We start from the raw sequence: 15,984 nt of genomic DNA on the forward strand, positions 1-15,984 counted from the left end.
AGAGGGAGAATCATCCCACCTTGACCTCCCAGCCATGCTGCTTTTAATGCAGCCCAGGAAGCAACAATAAAATAAAACAAGGAGCAATACTAATGCCGGAGCAGTAAAAGAAAAAAGGTGACTGATTCACACGTTATTGTCCACCCCTCAGAAAACCTCTGGCAGTACCCTGACCCTGCTCTGCCTCACAACCCAACCCAGAGTCGGAACCCTCCTATCCTCCCCAGAAAATGACTTAAAGGGTACAGAATCACCTCCTAGCCAAGCCCCTCCTGGCTGCTGCAAAAATTAATCCTGTCCTGGCTGCATCCATGATTCTGTGTTTTAGGCACTACAGCAGAAACCCTACCATTGGCAGTGGTTCTTCTTCAACTCCCTATAATCAGACAGCATTTCTCACATCAGTAGAATCAATAAGATTCTACTGACTTTCAAGGCATTGGGGTCTTCCAAAATGCAACAGACAACACATGCTAGATCAGGCAGCAAGAGTAAAATGTAAGACCATTCTCCTTTACATTTGCATAGGTCTTTCCTGACACAAGCCCTTCAGTACCCACATACAAGCTGAATTTCCACTTGCAGTGGCAGGTTTATCTTGGACTGCTTTTAATCTTTACTCATAAATCACAATAAACAGAAGGAAACTTCATACTTCCTCCTGCTGTTTTTATATCCTCATACTTTCAAACACCAAATAGCATTATTCAAGTGAACATGCCTTAAAAATTATGGTCTTTAGTAAGGTCAACTGTGCTGTATTTCTTAAGAAAGGCTAAAGAATTAAGATGCCTTTATGAGTGCTTGAAAGTAATAATTTTTGTTCAAAAAAATTTAGCTTATCTCTTAATTATAATTTTCTTCAGTACAAGTATTCAAGATGTTTCAAGACAAAATATTATTCTGTTTACTGAAAGGCTACGGAACATAAGGTTCAAATAAAATTAATGTGTTGTGTACTAAGGAATTGCTGCTCTCCTCAAGTCCATGGTAAATGTGATAGTCCTTTTTTTAAGATCATGTAAATTGTAATAACCTCACCCTCAGATCAGAGAATGTTTGAAAATTTATTGAATTAACTTGAGCAGAGAAGGGGGAAGATGAATTACAAAATTTTACTTTTCACTGACTTTGGTGCCGTATCTATCATACTGAAAAAAAAGTTGAATTTTCTGAACTTGTTATGTTCTTTATTTCTAACAAAAATTTTGGAGGAGTGTTGGCTTTTTTCCTAAATTTTGTCATGGAGAAATTAACAAAACCTGCCTTCCTTTTCCAAGCACTTATACTGCTTAAGTAATGTAAGTTTTCACTGGTAAAAGATTCATCTCTGTTATAGATGCTACACAACCATTTAGATATCTAGCCTGAGTGAGCTGCTAACCTATCTTTTATTCTTGCCTTGAATCATAAGACTTTGCTCCATGCAGCAATTGGCAGATCCAGCTTCGAATATCCCGGAAGATTTATAGAATTTTTGGGAGCAGGTAGAAGGGTGGCTCTGGCTCCCTCATTTATACTTAGCATGACAGTGAGCTGAAAAAACTGATGCTCGGTGATTTGATGCCTATTCATCTTCTCTAAGAAATGCTGCCTGTACAGCAGGTACACTGTACTCCACCGGATAACATGGAGATCTGTCCTCAGGACTAAAGATGGGTCCTCCTGAGGACAGATTGCCCAAGAGCAAAAGCAATCCTCTCAAAGGTCTACAGAGCAAAGTCCCAAAAACTCTTACATTGCTAACTCATGATAAGACATTATGATTAACAGACATCTTGATAGAATCTGTCAGGCAGTAGTTTATGACAAAATTCTTTCAATTAATAGAAAATATTTTAACAGAAAACCTTTAATGACAGTCAAATGCTTATCTTTGTGATAATAAAGTAACAGAAATTGAGAAATTAATTAATACATTTATGTGCTTGTTAGGTTTTGAATGTAAATATGGAGATTCTTTCTGCTCTTTTTCTTGTTCTTTCACAATATAATGCCAATGTTTCCAAGGCTTGTCTAATAGCACCATCATCTGTAGCTTCCATTCTGCCCTTCTTCTCATACCTCTTATCATACTTTTTTCATTCTTGATCAGGGCACTGCTCAGTTCAAAAGTGTTCATTTTTTTGGATGTAGACTATCTTTCTCAACTCATTACACCAGAAAGATTGTGCACGCAAATTCAAATAGTTTTTTGCCTATAAAGTCATTTGTGATTTCTTTTCTGCATGGCTTTCATGGTAGTAAGAGAAACAGTGGAGAAACGAGAATAAACACAGCATTTAAGAAGTAGTTCTACTTAGAAAAAAAAATTACACTATCCTCCACTAATGAGCACCACAGCAGCTGATCTGACCAAATAAATGAGTTCAAAATATCTTTATCTACAATTCAATAATGTTTCTAGACAAAACACCAGCTGAATACCTGAAATGTCATCCTATCAAGAGTCAGAGTTTACACAGTTCTTCATGAAGCAAAATGAAGTTAGCTAAATGAGTATAATTTTGGGAAGGAATGGACAAACTGAGACGAGGTTGCAAAGTGCCAGTGCTGCAAGTGGAAGACGCAGAAGTAATAGCTGGACAGTATGGAGAAGAACCACACAGGTGTACTTTTCTGGCATATAGCTTGTGTGTAGGAGAGGGATTTGCAGGAAACAGGATACACTATGAACACCACGGTTGAGCTTGGTACCACAAGTTAACAGATCTCACTGCATGTTCCCATCAAGTAATACTACTCATTAGAATATCAGTTCATCCGGGAGAAAGCTTTGGCTAAAATAAGAAATGAAACTCACACTGTATCAGGTAAGAGAAGACAGAAGGGTGAGTGACATATGAGTGAAAGCCATTCATAATAGAAAATTGAAGCCCATCTGATCAGGGAGCACCTAGCTTATAGGAGAGTTAAAGTATGCTGGTACTTTGTCATTCCGTTACTTAATTCATGATGGCATGACCATGTGGCCATTATATGACCACCTTGTACTCTTCTCTGTAGTGTGTAATTTTGTAGCAGCTAACCAAAGTGTACCAACTGCATACAAAAATGTTGCTTTCTTTGACCAGGTAAGATGTAGATAAAGGTCCACCTATGTATGACCACTACTAATCCAAGGTTCTGCAAATCTAACCGATAGAGCAATTAATTCGGTAAACAGACTTAGGAGAGACAAGAAATTTCTCAGGACAAGTCAGCATGTTTCACTACATGAAAGTGCTTGACTAACCTGATAAAAATAAAGTGATGCACATGGAAGATGAGGGGAAAGCAGTGTCTGATGAGTTTCTAATGAGCTGTCAATAAAGCCTTTGACTCTGCCCTCCAGAGCAGCCTCAGGCTGATGCTGTAGGGGGTGGATGGGCTGCTGTGGGGTGGATTGAAAACTGGATGAATGGACAGACCTTGAGGGTGGTGATCAGTGGTGCAAAGTATAGTTGGAGGGTGGTAACTAGAGGTGAACCCCGGGGGGTCTGTACTGAGTCCAGTCCTGTTTAACATCTTCACTAATGGTCTGAATGATGGGGCAGAGAGTACCCCCAGCAATTTGACTGATGACACAAATTTAGAGGAGTGGCTGATAGGCCAGAGAGTCAGGCTGCTATGCAGAGGGATCTTGACAGAATGGAGAAATGAGCTGACAGGAACCTTGTAAAGTTTGGCAAAGAGAAGTGCAGAGTCCTACAATTGATGGGGAACAACCCTGGACACCAGTATATGTAGGGGGCCACCCAGCTGCAGAGTAGCTTGGCAGAGGTGTGAGGGTGGTGAACCACTGGCAAAGGCTGCCCAGAAGGGTTGTGGAGCCTCCATCCTTGAAAATAATCAAAAGTTGTCTGGACATGATCGTGGCAAGGAGCTGTAGGTCACCCTGGGTGAGCTGGAGCATAGGACCAGATATTGCACCTTCCAACCTCAACAAGCCTATGACACTATTATTTTATGATTCTGTGAACTCTATAGGAGACCCAGTATCCAACGGCTTTCCCCCTTTCACTATTGCCCCAAAATCATTCCCAAAACCAAATAGGATGGAATAGCTTAGAGTCAGAATTATTTCAAAAGAAAATCTGGATATTTAATTCAAACCAGGTTTTAGAGAACTTCAAATTCTAGACTGTGCATAGACAGAAGATCAAGCATTCAAAGACTGCTTCAGTCATTGTGGAATTAATATTTTAATCACTTAAGCCACTAAGTAGCATTTATTAACTGAATTTCCTAAGCATATATCTAAGCTGCCAAGGTCTGGAATTTTGCATCTAGATATTCACCAGTTTGGTATTTCACTGGAGTAGGATTGCAGTATCTCCAAACTATACCTATATTTAGTTTTATGTATGATCACGTAACAACTCTACCTCCAGTAAAACTGTTAATGTATCAATATTAGCATTAACATAACATTAACATAAAGCTATCTTATACTAACTGGTATCACCTAGTCCCTGAAATTTTATTATATTACCAAACCAATGAAACAATATTAATTTTAATAAAGGAGCTAGCAAGTCTCTCCATCAGTTTACAATCTATTTGCAACTGGGCGATTTTAATTTTGAAATCTTGTCTCAAGACCTTTACTGGTTTCTTAATATTTAATATTTTCCTCAAAGCTTAACTTGTGAAACTGGCTGAATCCATAAAGATACTAGTTCAAACTTTACCCCCACCATATTTAAAAAATTGTAATTGAAGCAGAAATAATCATAACGACATGTTTTTAAAAACCAATCTACAATCTACACTGAGATTCCCTTCCCTGGTGTGTGACTACTGCTATTTTATATTTGGCTTTGGCAAAAACAAAGGCATTTTTTCTTTCAATAGATAAAAGCAGAACTTCTCTCCTAGACACATTTTAATGAATCCAGAATTACTGTTTCTATATTCATTTAATGGAAGGAGTAAACTCTCCAGACTACTACTTAACTACTAAAACTACTTAAAACCTCTGTTATTGTGCAGGACTTTCAGAATACCTTCCAGTTTTCTTCTTCCATGAATGAACATTAAATATTCGTGCCTTAATTAAAAGTGTTTCCACTTGATGTCTTGCATTCCATCTTGATCAGCTCTTCCTTGTCAGCCAGTAGTTTCAGTATTTATGACTTTACGGTGCTTTACATAGCAGCCAATTGGGTATCAAGTCACTCCTTCCACAGGGGTAAATACTCTGCAAATTGCTTTACAAAAGGAAACAAAGTATTGCAACACAGTCAATCCACCATGCTCTGTGGTTTACCAAGACTGTTTCAATGGTCTCTCATTTTAAATGGTTACCACTTGACAACAAACTGAATAACAGTTAGAGACTCTAGTTCTTCAGGCTATTAGTCTAACTTCACTGCTGCAGAGAGAAGAGAAAAATCAGAGACATTTTCCTGAATGAAAAAAAAGAATATTCAGATAAGAAATATTCTTCTATGACTTTAGACTCAACATTTCATCTTGGAATAGAGTGAACCATACGAAAGATACAGCAGAACTAAGTAACCCACTTGCCCTTTAATTCAAAGCAATTAAAACTCTGGTAAATAGCGGGGGGAAACTCTTTTAGTTGGATTCCAAACATTTCTTAAAGCAAACTTGTGGTAAAACTACTGCTTTTTGACAGGCTTCTGGTTGTATGTGTCAAAGATAATAATTCAGGATTTCCAGTACCATCTTCCCAGTTAAACATCTATAAAACACAATGGTCCGCAAAAAACAAAGGGGGACCTCAGAGCCTTTCACTTGAAAAACCTCTGTACATCCAGAAGGATTTGCTGCTTGGTCTTATTTCTTGTGGGGCTGTGGTCTGCTGCATTACCACATAAGAGATTTACAGTGACTTCGGGGATTTGTAGATAGCTCTTGGTAATAAGTGGCTTGAGCTCTGAAGACAGTAAATCAATGGTTTCAACAATCCTAAGACTACAGTATTAAAAGGATTCCATTGTTCTGCAGAGAACGCCGAGCACTTTGCACACAGGTGCCTGAAAGTAATTGATGGCAGAGATCCTTCCTTAGGTATGCATGCCTGAACTGTATTCAATTCAGGGCCATTCTCAAAATGCCATTGTTTTCTTATGTAATTCACACAAGTTGCCATTGTACATTTGCTATTTGCCAGGGCATGTAATCTGAATCTTGTCAAATTATCCTATCCTGATATCTTCTTCCCTGCTCTAAATAATTAAGACTTGAGACTTGCAAGACTTGGAGGGGGAGGGGGAAGAAGGTAGATGTGTGTTACAGGGAGACAGGAAGTATAGGAAAATTATGACTAAGGCACAAGAGTAAAATGGAAATAAAATGTGGGAATAGGCAGTCACACCTGTGTAATTTAATAAAAATATGGCTCACACAGTTATTCCTACATTGGAAATGTGAAGCTATTATTCAGTTTTGGAAATATTCTTTTCAGATGCCTAAAACTTATAAAATGTTAGATACAAAAGGTAATTCTTTAAAATATAGAGATTTTGCAGTATTTAACATTCCTAGCTCACAGGTATTTTAAACAGCACTTTGGAAAAGGAAATATAGCATTGTACAGAAATGAAGACACCGCAGATATATAACAGTTTCCAGCACAATTTTATATTGTTTCTATGACTATGCGGGGAGAAAATGCATATGCCTGTTTTAAGTGTGCTAACTTGTTTCAGCTTCTACTGACTTCACAATAAAGGTAAAAGAAGCATTTTTCCCCTTCTTATTTTTGTCAGGATATGGAGGAAGATAGCCAGCTCCAGACTTCTTAAGTCACAATGTAAAGACTTTTTCCATATTATCACTTGCTAATGAAAGCAACTTTTAACAAGACCTATAATCATGAGGAGGCTGTTTGCAGGATCTGTTGATATCATCACCTTTGAATCTCTGACTCCATTTTCGGTTAAATACACCCAGTAAAGTTCTGCTAGCACCCTTCAACATATTTTCTATGTCATTTACTGAAGAATTGCCAGCAGAAGAGCTAGTCTCACTTTTTTTTTAAATTTTATTAAAACAATACCCTAAATCACTTTCTCTGTGTAACTGACACTTTTCAGAAGCTAGAGTGCCAGGAGGAGAAACTTTGGAGTCAAATGGGCTTTTGTTATGACAGTTTGCTTTGGAAGGAAGGTTATTGATTTCTTCAAAGAAAATATTGCCCCAGGAGTCTAAATTAGATGGGTGGTTAGACCTGCATTTCACAGTTCCTTCCTTAGCCCATCCCTAACATGCTTAAAATTCTCTGCAGCAATTGTTTGTGCTAACAAAATACTCTAAAGAGCTCCTTTCTCAGGGTAGTTTGAGACAATGTGAAGGAGCCCAGGCATGCAGAAACTAGACTGTTTGTGGGGACCTATATCTCTGAGCTTAGAGATGCATTGTGCTCTGCAGCTCGTGTCCTCCTGGAGTCTCAAGAGATGATGGACTCAACAAATCCATCTGACACAGTATCTTCAGGAGCCATCTCTTAAATGTTTGTTCACTGTTATTGAATCATTTCTTCCCCCTCCTCCAAAGCATTGTGGCATTACTGAGGACAGCTTTACCGGCTACCCTGGATTGAAATTTCACTCCCACTTTTTAATTTCTTATATAAAAGCCTTTAGAAATTAGAATTTGTATGCAACTACACAGAAAAAAGTTGGCAAGAGGTTTGACTCAGATAATGAAAAGGCTATGTACCCTTCCTCGTTCCTGTTCATAGTCACTCTCCCACCATTTCTTCCAGTTGCTTATCTGCATACACTGAATAAATTCAGGGGACCAGACCAAAAGGCTACTTTGCAGGGCTTTTTTTTTACTTTGTGACAATTACCTATTCTTCTGTAAAAATGCTGAAAAAATGTTATAAAAATATTGGAGTACAGAAAGGGATTTAACCTGCAAGAAGGAATTTCACAATTTCCCCAATATAACCTCCAATGAAGATATAGATACAATCTCTCTCTGTTTCCTAGTATTATGAACAAGTATAGAAACATGTACTAGATATGCCCCAAGTAGAAAGCATACATTTTCTTCTTTTTTTTTTTCATTAGCATGGCCTGAGAAATACCATCACAAAATTGTATATGATGTTCAGTGTTAAAAAAATTCTACTCTTAGCCATTTTTAGCTTCTGAGCTCATTATTCCTTCCCTTCTTTTACTTGTTTCTTTTCTGATCTTCCAGCTGTTTCTAACTCTTTCTGTAGAGACATTCCTGCTGAAATACTGTTTGTATCTTTTATGCATGTATTCATTCAAAGTCTATTTCCAAGATGTTATCCATGACAAGACATAAAAAGAAGAGCACATGGTCAAGTGAGCTTAGAAAGAATGTGAGAGTCTGGTCAGCATACAAGTATCTTTCATCTCAAACCAGACCTATATTGTGTAAGGATGTTGTTTTAAAATGGTACATCCTTTACCTACAGCAGGAAATGTCTGTACCGCCTGCAGCTATAAGGGTGTACATGTGTGCATTAGGAGGTTATTCTTTTTCAATGGTACTGCTTATTTCATCTGGAGCACTGAGATACCAGGACGTGGACTCCTGAAGACCACTAGGAGTTCACAGCTGTACCTCATGTACCTTCTTCATGTAGATGATTTTCTGACTTAGATTTACAAATGTAAGTAATTTATTGGCCCTATCCCACAAGGATTCTCCTCTGTAGTGATAAGACAGCCTGCCAAAAGAGGAAATAAAGATCATTAGCCAAAGCAGAACATTGTGAACCTTAAGAATGTTTCACTTGAAGTGGAGGAATGAAGAGTTGGAATATTTCAGATGAAGACGGTCAAATCAAATAAATTAGAACATGTTAAACAGTAGACCAAGATGCATCAGAAGTTTTCTGGAAGTCACAATTTTTTTTATTTTCTATAATGCATGAAAGCCAATTGTGTGAAGACTCTTTTCCATAGTTTCATTTGTAGCAATATTTAGAGTTAAACAATAACTAGACCAAACTAAAATTAAAAGACCAATTTCCTTCTCCAAAAGCCCCAAACACAAGACACTTCCTCCTCATGTATTTGGGATACTTATGAAATTTAACATATAATAGTTTATGTTGCAGAATACCTTGAACATAACATGAACATCAAGCCCCAGAAAATGTGCAAAAATCTCCTAATACAAAATGCTTCCCCCAGTCATATAACATCATGAAGTGAAAGTTGTTTATTACAAAACCCCTGAACTTCCACAGAAATGAAACAAATCTTAAAAAAAAAAAACAAAACCAACAAAAACCCAAATAAACACAAAACCACTAATGCTATTCTAATTCAAGAGAAATCAAAGTATTCTCATATACCTTTATCCCCAGGTACAAGCTGCAATTCTTAGAACATTTTCTAATGACCCAGTTGTCTATCATCCATCAGTAAAATAACTCCCAATCCCTGTAGTCATGGAGAAATGAGCTTGCATGTGTAAGAACAGCTCCTTCCCTGCTGAAAAACCTACAGTAAAACCAGCACTTTCACACCACTACAACTGATCTGCTTCAGGTAGTAAAGAAACCCAAGGACAGATGTTCTGTTTTCTTTCTTGCTTCTTTTTGGTCTGCTTTTTGAAAATGTAAACTTTCTTTGATCCAGCACAGGACTTTTTCAATTCAAAATCTCATAGATTTCTGACCTACTTCCCAAAACCCTTGACACACCAAGGCAAACAGAAGGCTGAAAAGCTATTTTTTCCCTTTCTCGCTTACATGAACACCTTCATTAAATGATTTCTTTTAATGATTCTTTTAAATGATTCATTTAATGATTTCTTCATTAAAAAGGTGTTGAACAGTGAGTGTACATTCTTGCTTTTCTGTGTGTTATTTGTGACTGGTAGGGAAAGCATAGACATTTGTAGGCTCTCAGGGGAATACAGCAGTTATCCATTGCTTCTTCAGAAACTATGCCCAGAGAAATATAGGATCAAAAATGCAAAGGTGAAGAGAGAGACAAATGAAGCTTGAGAGCTTTGGGGAAGAAAAGTGATAGAGCTGATGATAGGTATGATCTTCTAATGAGTGACATGCTCTGTGCAGCTGTTTTAAGAATTTAAAAAGAATTTAAAAACAGTATCAGCACCACAACAGTAAGCACCTTATCAAGAGTTTATATCAAGGACTTCACAGTAAAATGGCTCATATTAATCTCAACCAATCTCAATCCATGCCATTGCAATTGAAATATAGTACAATCTAACTGTCCTCTTCTTGGGTTCAGTGGCATTAGACACAAACTGATATGGTTGTGCACCACTAATACACTACACTGTACAACTGGGCCACATGTACCGAACAGCAAAGCCTAAATAGCACAAGGTCTTAATAACTATACTTACTTAGAAGAGTATCTCAAAAAGAAGGTTCAAACAAGCAGCCTGTTTATTACTTTGTTCAGCACAATTTTATATGTACTCAGTTGTCAGTTGTTTCCTGTATATGGTTTCCTCAGCTTCGTAATTGCTATAACTCATCAATAAAAGTAAAGTAAAACACAATTGTCTGTTATGTAATCTAGGTGATGCAGCACGTGTCTGAAGACAAACTATTTGCATAGTGTAGTCAAACAGGTTCAGATAAAGGTATTTAGTAATATATCTATGGTTAATCAAGTAAAAGCCAAGATGCAAATACTGCTGGAAAATTATGTACAATATCACTCCAACTTGTAACACACTACTCTTTAAAATGCTGGTTTTTTTTTTTTTTTTTTTTGTGTTTGGAGACAGCATTTTCCATTCAGGTCTTATTATGCTTGGCTTATGTGCTAGATAAGATATACCTAAGTATACCTTTTTACATCTTTCATTCTCTGTGGCATGAAAAATCTACAGAATGTGATTCTGGTATACCAAATTAGTATTAACAGTACAAGTTCAGAAAAGTCCTCAGTTGGATTTTCAGCTGACCTTCTGAGATGAGACTGATTATAGAAAATATTTATTTTAAATGAAAATGTCATTTACAGTATCAGCCAAACTGGAGATGTGTTTTTAGATATCCAAAGTCAAAAGGTCTGAAAGTAATAGCATCAACCAAGTAAAACACATTCTAATTAAACGGCGACTTTTCTCATTCAGCAAACTGCATTATTGATACAAGATCTCTTTTGGAAAAGTCACAAAGTTCAGAACACAAGAGTTGGACCATTCATATAAATTAATTTAAACTACACTGAAGTTAGGTTAAGTCCTGGCTTTTCACTTACTCCAATTTCTTGAAGAAAATTCTGGGTGCTCTAAAGCTTTTTTTTTTTTTCAGGTACATCAGATGGTCTGATAATACATACTGTCTTTCTCTATAAAGGATGCTCTTTCACTGATCCAGCAATGCACTTCAAAACAGAGAATGTTAAGCTCATATGTGCAGTTTGCATTGGTTATTTTTGATGTTACCAACTGATATAGCTAACGACTATAATCAGAAGAAAAGCATATCATAAAGTGCAATAGATATTGTGTAAGCAGTAAGGCCCGATTTCTGTTTCACTTTTGCAAAAAGTTTTTCCTGGGAGCAAGAGGAATGCAAGGTCTCAGGGAATTGAAAGGGCTTACAAGGAGTCAGATGCAGAAGACAGAGTCGTGGGCGGTGAAAATGAACTGGGTAACCCCTCGAGGCTGGTGAAAATCACACTGCTAAGCACCGTGTAGGGCAGTATTATGAAATCAGGACAGAGTACAGTAAACCCCCTGAAAACGGGTCCGCGGACCTATGATAAGCTTTCTTCATTTACGCTGGGTGGGAGAAGGGCAAGGGGGAAGGGAAAGGGAGAGGACATGTATTAATATATAACTCCAGACTTACCGATTTTGGCCAAGCTAGCCACGAGTATCCAGAGTGCAATGATATAGGGCTCCTTGACGTGATCCCATTTGAAAGAGACGATGGCAAAGCTTTGGTTGCTATTCTTATGGCTTTCCGAGCTTCTCTGTCCCAGCGCCGCTGGGAGAGCCATCAGCCCCAGGAGGAGCGCCACTCCAGATACTTGCCTCATCTTCAAGCCACACTACGAAATCCTGCTTCCCCTTCCCGGAGAGATCCCGCCTCTTCGGAGGTCCTTGGGGGCGAGGTCCTTGTCCTTTCGCAGAGACAAGCCCGACGGCTCAGGACGGCGGGACAGCGGCGCGCGCGGCCGGCGGCGGCAGGGTCCCCTGTGTCCCCTCCTGTCCCGCCCCGCGCGGGGTGGCGAAGGACGGCTCAGGGGCTCCGTGCACAAGCAGATGCTTCGAGCCGGGGTCCCGCTGCTCGCCCGCACCTGCCTTTATCAGGCCGTTCCCGATCGGGCGGAGGCGGAGCCTCCGCCGCTCCCGCAGAGGCTGCCGTGCGGGGACGGCGATGCCCCGGCTGACGGAGCGCCCGGGGGTCGGCGGGCAGCTCCGCTCAGCTCCGCTCGGCCGCGGGGCCAGCCGCAGGCTCTGGGCTGTGTCCGTGCGGCCCCGGGCAGCTGGGCAGCGAACAGCAGCGGCCGGAGCTGCTGGCGCTCGGAGCCGGGACCGGGACGCTCTCGAGGGCATGTCCTAGGGGAGCCCGGGGTCCGCGTCCACACCGGAGCCGGGTGCGCGGGACATCCGCGGGCCTCAGTTCGGGCACTTTGGATGCTTTTGTATCAGCTTCCTCCTCCCAGCCCCACTCTCCCGACAGGTTGTCACAGAGAAAACGCACTCTTGTCTGCTTCTCAGCCTCGAGTACCCTTCTGAGGTCGATCTAGCACACCGAGGGCGCAGCAGCACGTTTCTCAGACCAGCTTTTCCTTCTGTCCACCAGAGAGCACCTCTTCCCACGATGCTCCGGGAAAGGACACCAGCAGGCAACATTAGGCTTTTCACTTAGGTCTGCTTACAGCTGTTTGTTCAGATGTGGTGTATTAAAAACGCTATGTGTTTTTGCTTGTTTCTAATGCTTACACCTCGACACCTTTTAGGAGGTTCTACTCTCCCGCTAAAGCCTGTTTTCCTGCTGATAACATTTGCCTGCTATCCTGGATGGTCCATGTTATCATGGGTCCATGGCGCTGCAGGGAAACGGACACATGATAATCACCACCTTGCCACTAAAAGGACAACAAAGCATCCTGTTCCCGACAGGCAGAGCTGAGGTCGCCTTTCCACACACCTCAGCAACAGCAGCAGCAGCTCCTCTCCACTCTTGTGTACTCCAAAACAATCAGTGTGCAGTCCGCTCCTTCTGTGACTGTCTGTGGAAAAACACTTCCTGTTTGTTTTTCTAATATAACAACTGGTTTTATTAGAGGTAAAAAAATGAACAGGACTCCTTTAACTCCTTTAAAATTATTGGAAGACAAAGAAATATTTTTATTATTTCAATCACTAAGGAGAAAACCTACACACTTTTTCATAGTCATCTGTCCTGCACAGACGCTCCAGAAAAAAATTAGCTAGTTAATTAACTCTATAAGTTTCCATGGAATGTTATGGTCATTATTACCTCAAAGCAAGCACAGCCCCCAAATTGGACCAACTGTGTTCAAACAATGAAACATCTTGGGGACTTTCTTTCCTTCTTCTTTATTTAAGTGAAAGGAAGCTATGTGGGAAGTTCTTTAAATGGAAGTAAATCTGAAGACAAAATTGGCAAGTCTTTTTAGGATGCATGACACATAGCAAAATATCTCCTTTACATTCAGTAAATGTTGTAAACAAAGACCTGGAGAGTTTTTCAGTGTCTAACAACAAATTCTATCTACGTTTTTTTACCTTTTTCAGAGCATGACTTGGGCACCCAAATGTTGTTTAGAATTTGCTCCTAATCTCTGTGACTGTCCCACAACTAGCTGTAGCCAATGCCTAAGCAACATTTTTTTGGATTGCCAGTCGAGAGAGAAAACTGTAGCTGGAAGTAGGTAGCTGCTGATCATTTATGTAACCTGTTGCTGAGCTCCATGGAGAGTATTATTTCCTAGTCATTAACATGAATTCTGTTTGCTACTATTAGGAGAACCACAAACTTCAGTCGACAAGCTGTTGGCAGTGTTTTTACTGACACAATTTGTTCCAAGTATCCTCATACCACAATTCAATATTTCAGCTGCAGCTAGTAAAAGGGCACCACAACTGCCAGTATTCCATCTTACATTCATGATTCTTCCCAAATCTAGTTCCAAAAAATGCTGACTGGTTAGAAAAAAATCTTTCCATTGAAAGTGCTGAAGCTAGCCATGTTGTCCAGATGGTAATTATTAAATGTGTCATAGATCAAGAATACCTGCAGCAGAGCAAGAAAAATGAGAAAACCTTCTCCAGTGGATCTCTTCTAGAGATAAGCAAAGGCTTGGAGGAGCAGCAGTTGAGATCATGCCTCTGATTGCCCACAGGCAATGTTCTACCCGTGAAAACAGTAACCAAAGTTACATGCCAATTCTGAGTTTGCTGGTGGAGTAAACCAGTATTAGGGGAAAAAAGTTGTCAGCACCATCTTCTAAAAACAAGGTTTAAAACACTGTTAAAATGCCAACACAGTATTTCTTTTAAGAACAACAAATTAATAGTTCAAAGTGCACTTGTGACTGCTTATAAAATATTTTTAAGTTGGCAGGGTGTCAAATGACTGTAAATATCAGGGAATTGTTGTGTGATTCATTAATATTTCAGCAGGACACAGAGAGGACATAGGAAGGGACTGACAATCATGAATTTCCAATAGGTACACCAATACATGTACAATAAACCAAGAGTCCACTGAGTACATGAGCTCATGTACAAAATATGTACCTGTACAAAATACATTTGCATATATGTATTTATTATCAGAGTCCATTTTCTTGTATGTTCTTTATGGAAGCCCTTACATAGTTTCCAATAACCTGACTCTGTATCAGTAACAAAAAAAATGGCTGAGTATTTATTATGCTTGCAATAAAGATATCATATCACAAAACAGCTGATATTTCCTGACTTCCAGAAAGATTGCACAAGGAAAATTTCTACTTACTGAAGAAATAATGGTGCTTTCTGAGCCTTCTATTTTTTTTTTCTTTTGGCAATTGATTGAACTCCAGCACTGTCATTTCTGGAAATACTGTGTACATAATGGCTTAAAGAAAAGAATTATGAGTATCTAAGTATTATACAAGTATCTTATATATACCCTTCACATGACCTGTGTCCTGTAAAGACTATTTCTTGGCAATTTTGTCAAAGCTAAGGTAAAAGACAATTTCAGTGAAAAAAATCCCTAAAATTGTATCTGTTTTCTCTGGAAAGCACACACAGTATTTCAGTTATGCTAATTTAGATGTAGAAGCTACAATTAACTTTTAATATTAGCATTTGTCAAAAATCTGTTTAAGGTGATATGAAATTAAGAAGCACATCATTGTCAAACTGAGAAATCTTATAAAAGGAAAAAGAAATTAATAAATAGCAAATATTTGGCAAGTGAAGCATGAAAAATCTCCTGATGCAATATAAATCATCATAAATCACTTATTATCACTCCTGTCTTTCCTCAAGAAAATGCACTTTTTTATATTAATGTCTATTAAATGTGTAAACAGGTTAAGATTTGAGTGGAATATAGTTCCGGTATATATTTTTATGCCATCATGCCAACTGTATACAAAGTTAAATAGAACAGTAGTTATTGTGAATGGAATTGTACCAATAGAACAGCACAGTTTTGTGAAAATTAATTCAGATTAATGCAGAACCACACAAATTTGTAGGGAATTTCTTGATTCAACAGCTAATATTTTGCCAACCACTCTCCAAGTTAAATGAGTGCTGCTGTGCAAGTTTATGCTGCAAGGAGTTGGACAAAAACTGCTGGACTAAGTGATGTTGCAGAGCACTGTGTTACAACATTATAAATATGAATCTCTGAAATTACATTAGAAAGTCTATTAATTCAGCCCACACACATTACTACCAGTTAAGGTGAACAAGATGAAGACTAGGGTGAGAATGAATTAATCAGACAGATAGTTGGAAATAGATTTGGATAGGAAGTAGGGTTGAAGAAGAAATTAGCTGAATTAATCATGACTC

General features: G+C 38.9%; 1 protein-coding gene across 3 annotated transcripts in view; it reads right to left on the minus strand.

Moving 5' to 3' along the window:
* SLC9A3 (solute carrier family 9 member A3) overlaps nt 1–12,121 on the minus strand; it is a 53,411-nt gene extending 41,290 nt beyond the window's left edge. For all 3 annotated transcript variants that reach the window (XM_077785434.1, XM_077785436.1, XM_021540506.3), the window contains exon 1: nt 11,786–12,121. In XM_077785434.1, the coding sequence (XP_077641560.1) occupies nt 11,786–11,975 (190 nt within the window). In that variant the 5' untranslated portion in view covers nt 11,976–12,121. The remainder of the gene's footprint in view (nt 1–11,785) is intronic.
* Nucleotides 12,122–15,984: the final 3,863 nt, after the last annotated feature.

This window comes from Lonchura striata, chromosome 1, assembly GCF_046129695.1.
Source record: "Lonchura striata isolate bLonStr1 chromosome 1, bLonStr1.mat, whole genome shotgun sequence".
NCBI lineage: Eukaryota > Metazoa > Chordata > Aves > Passeriformes > Estrildidae > Lonchura > Lonchura striata.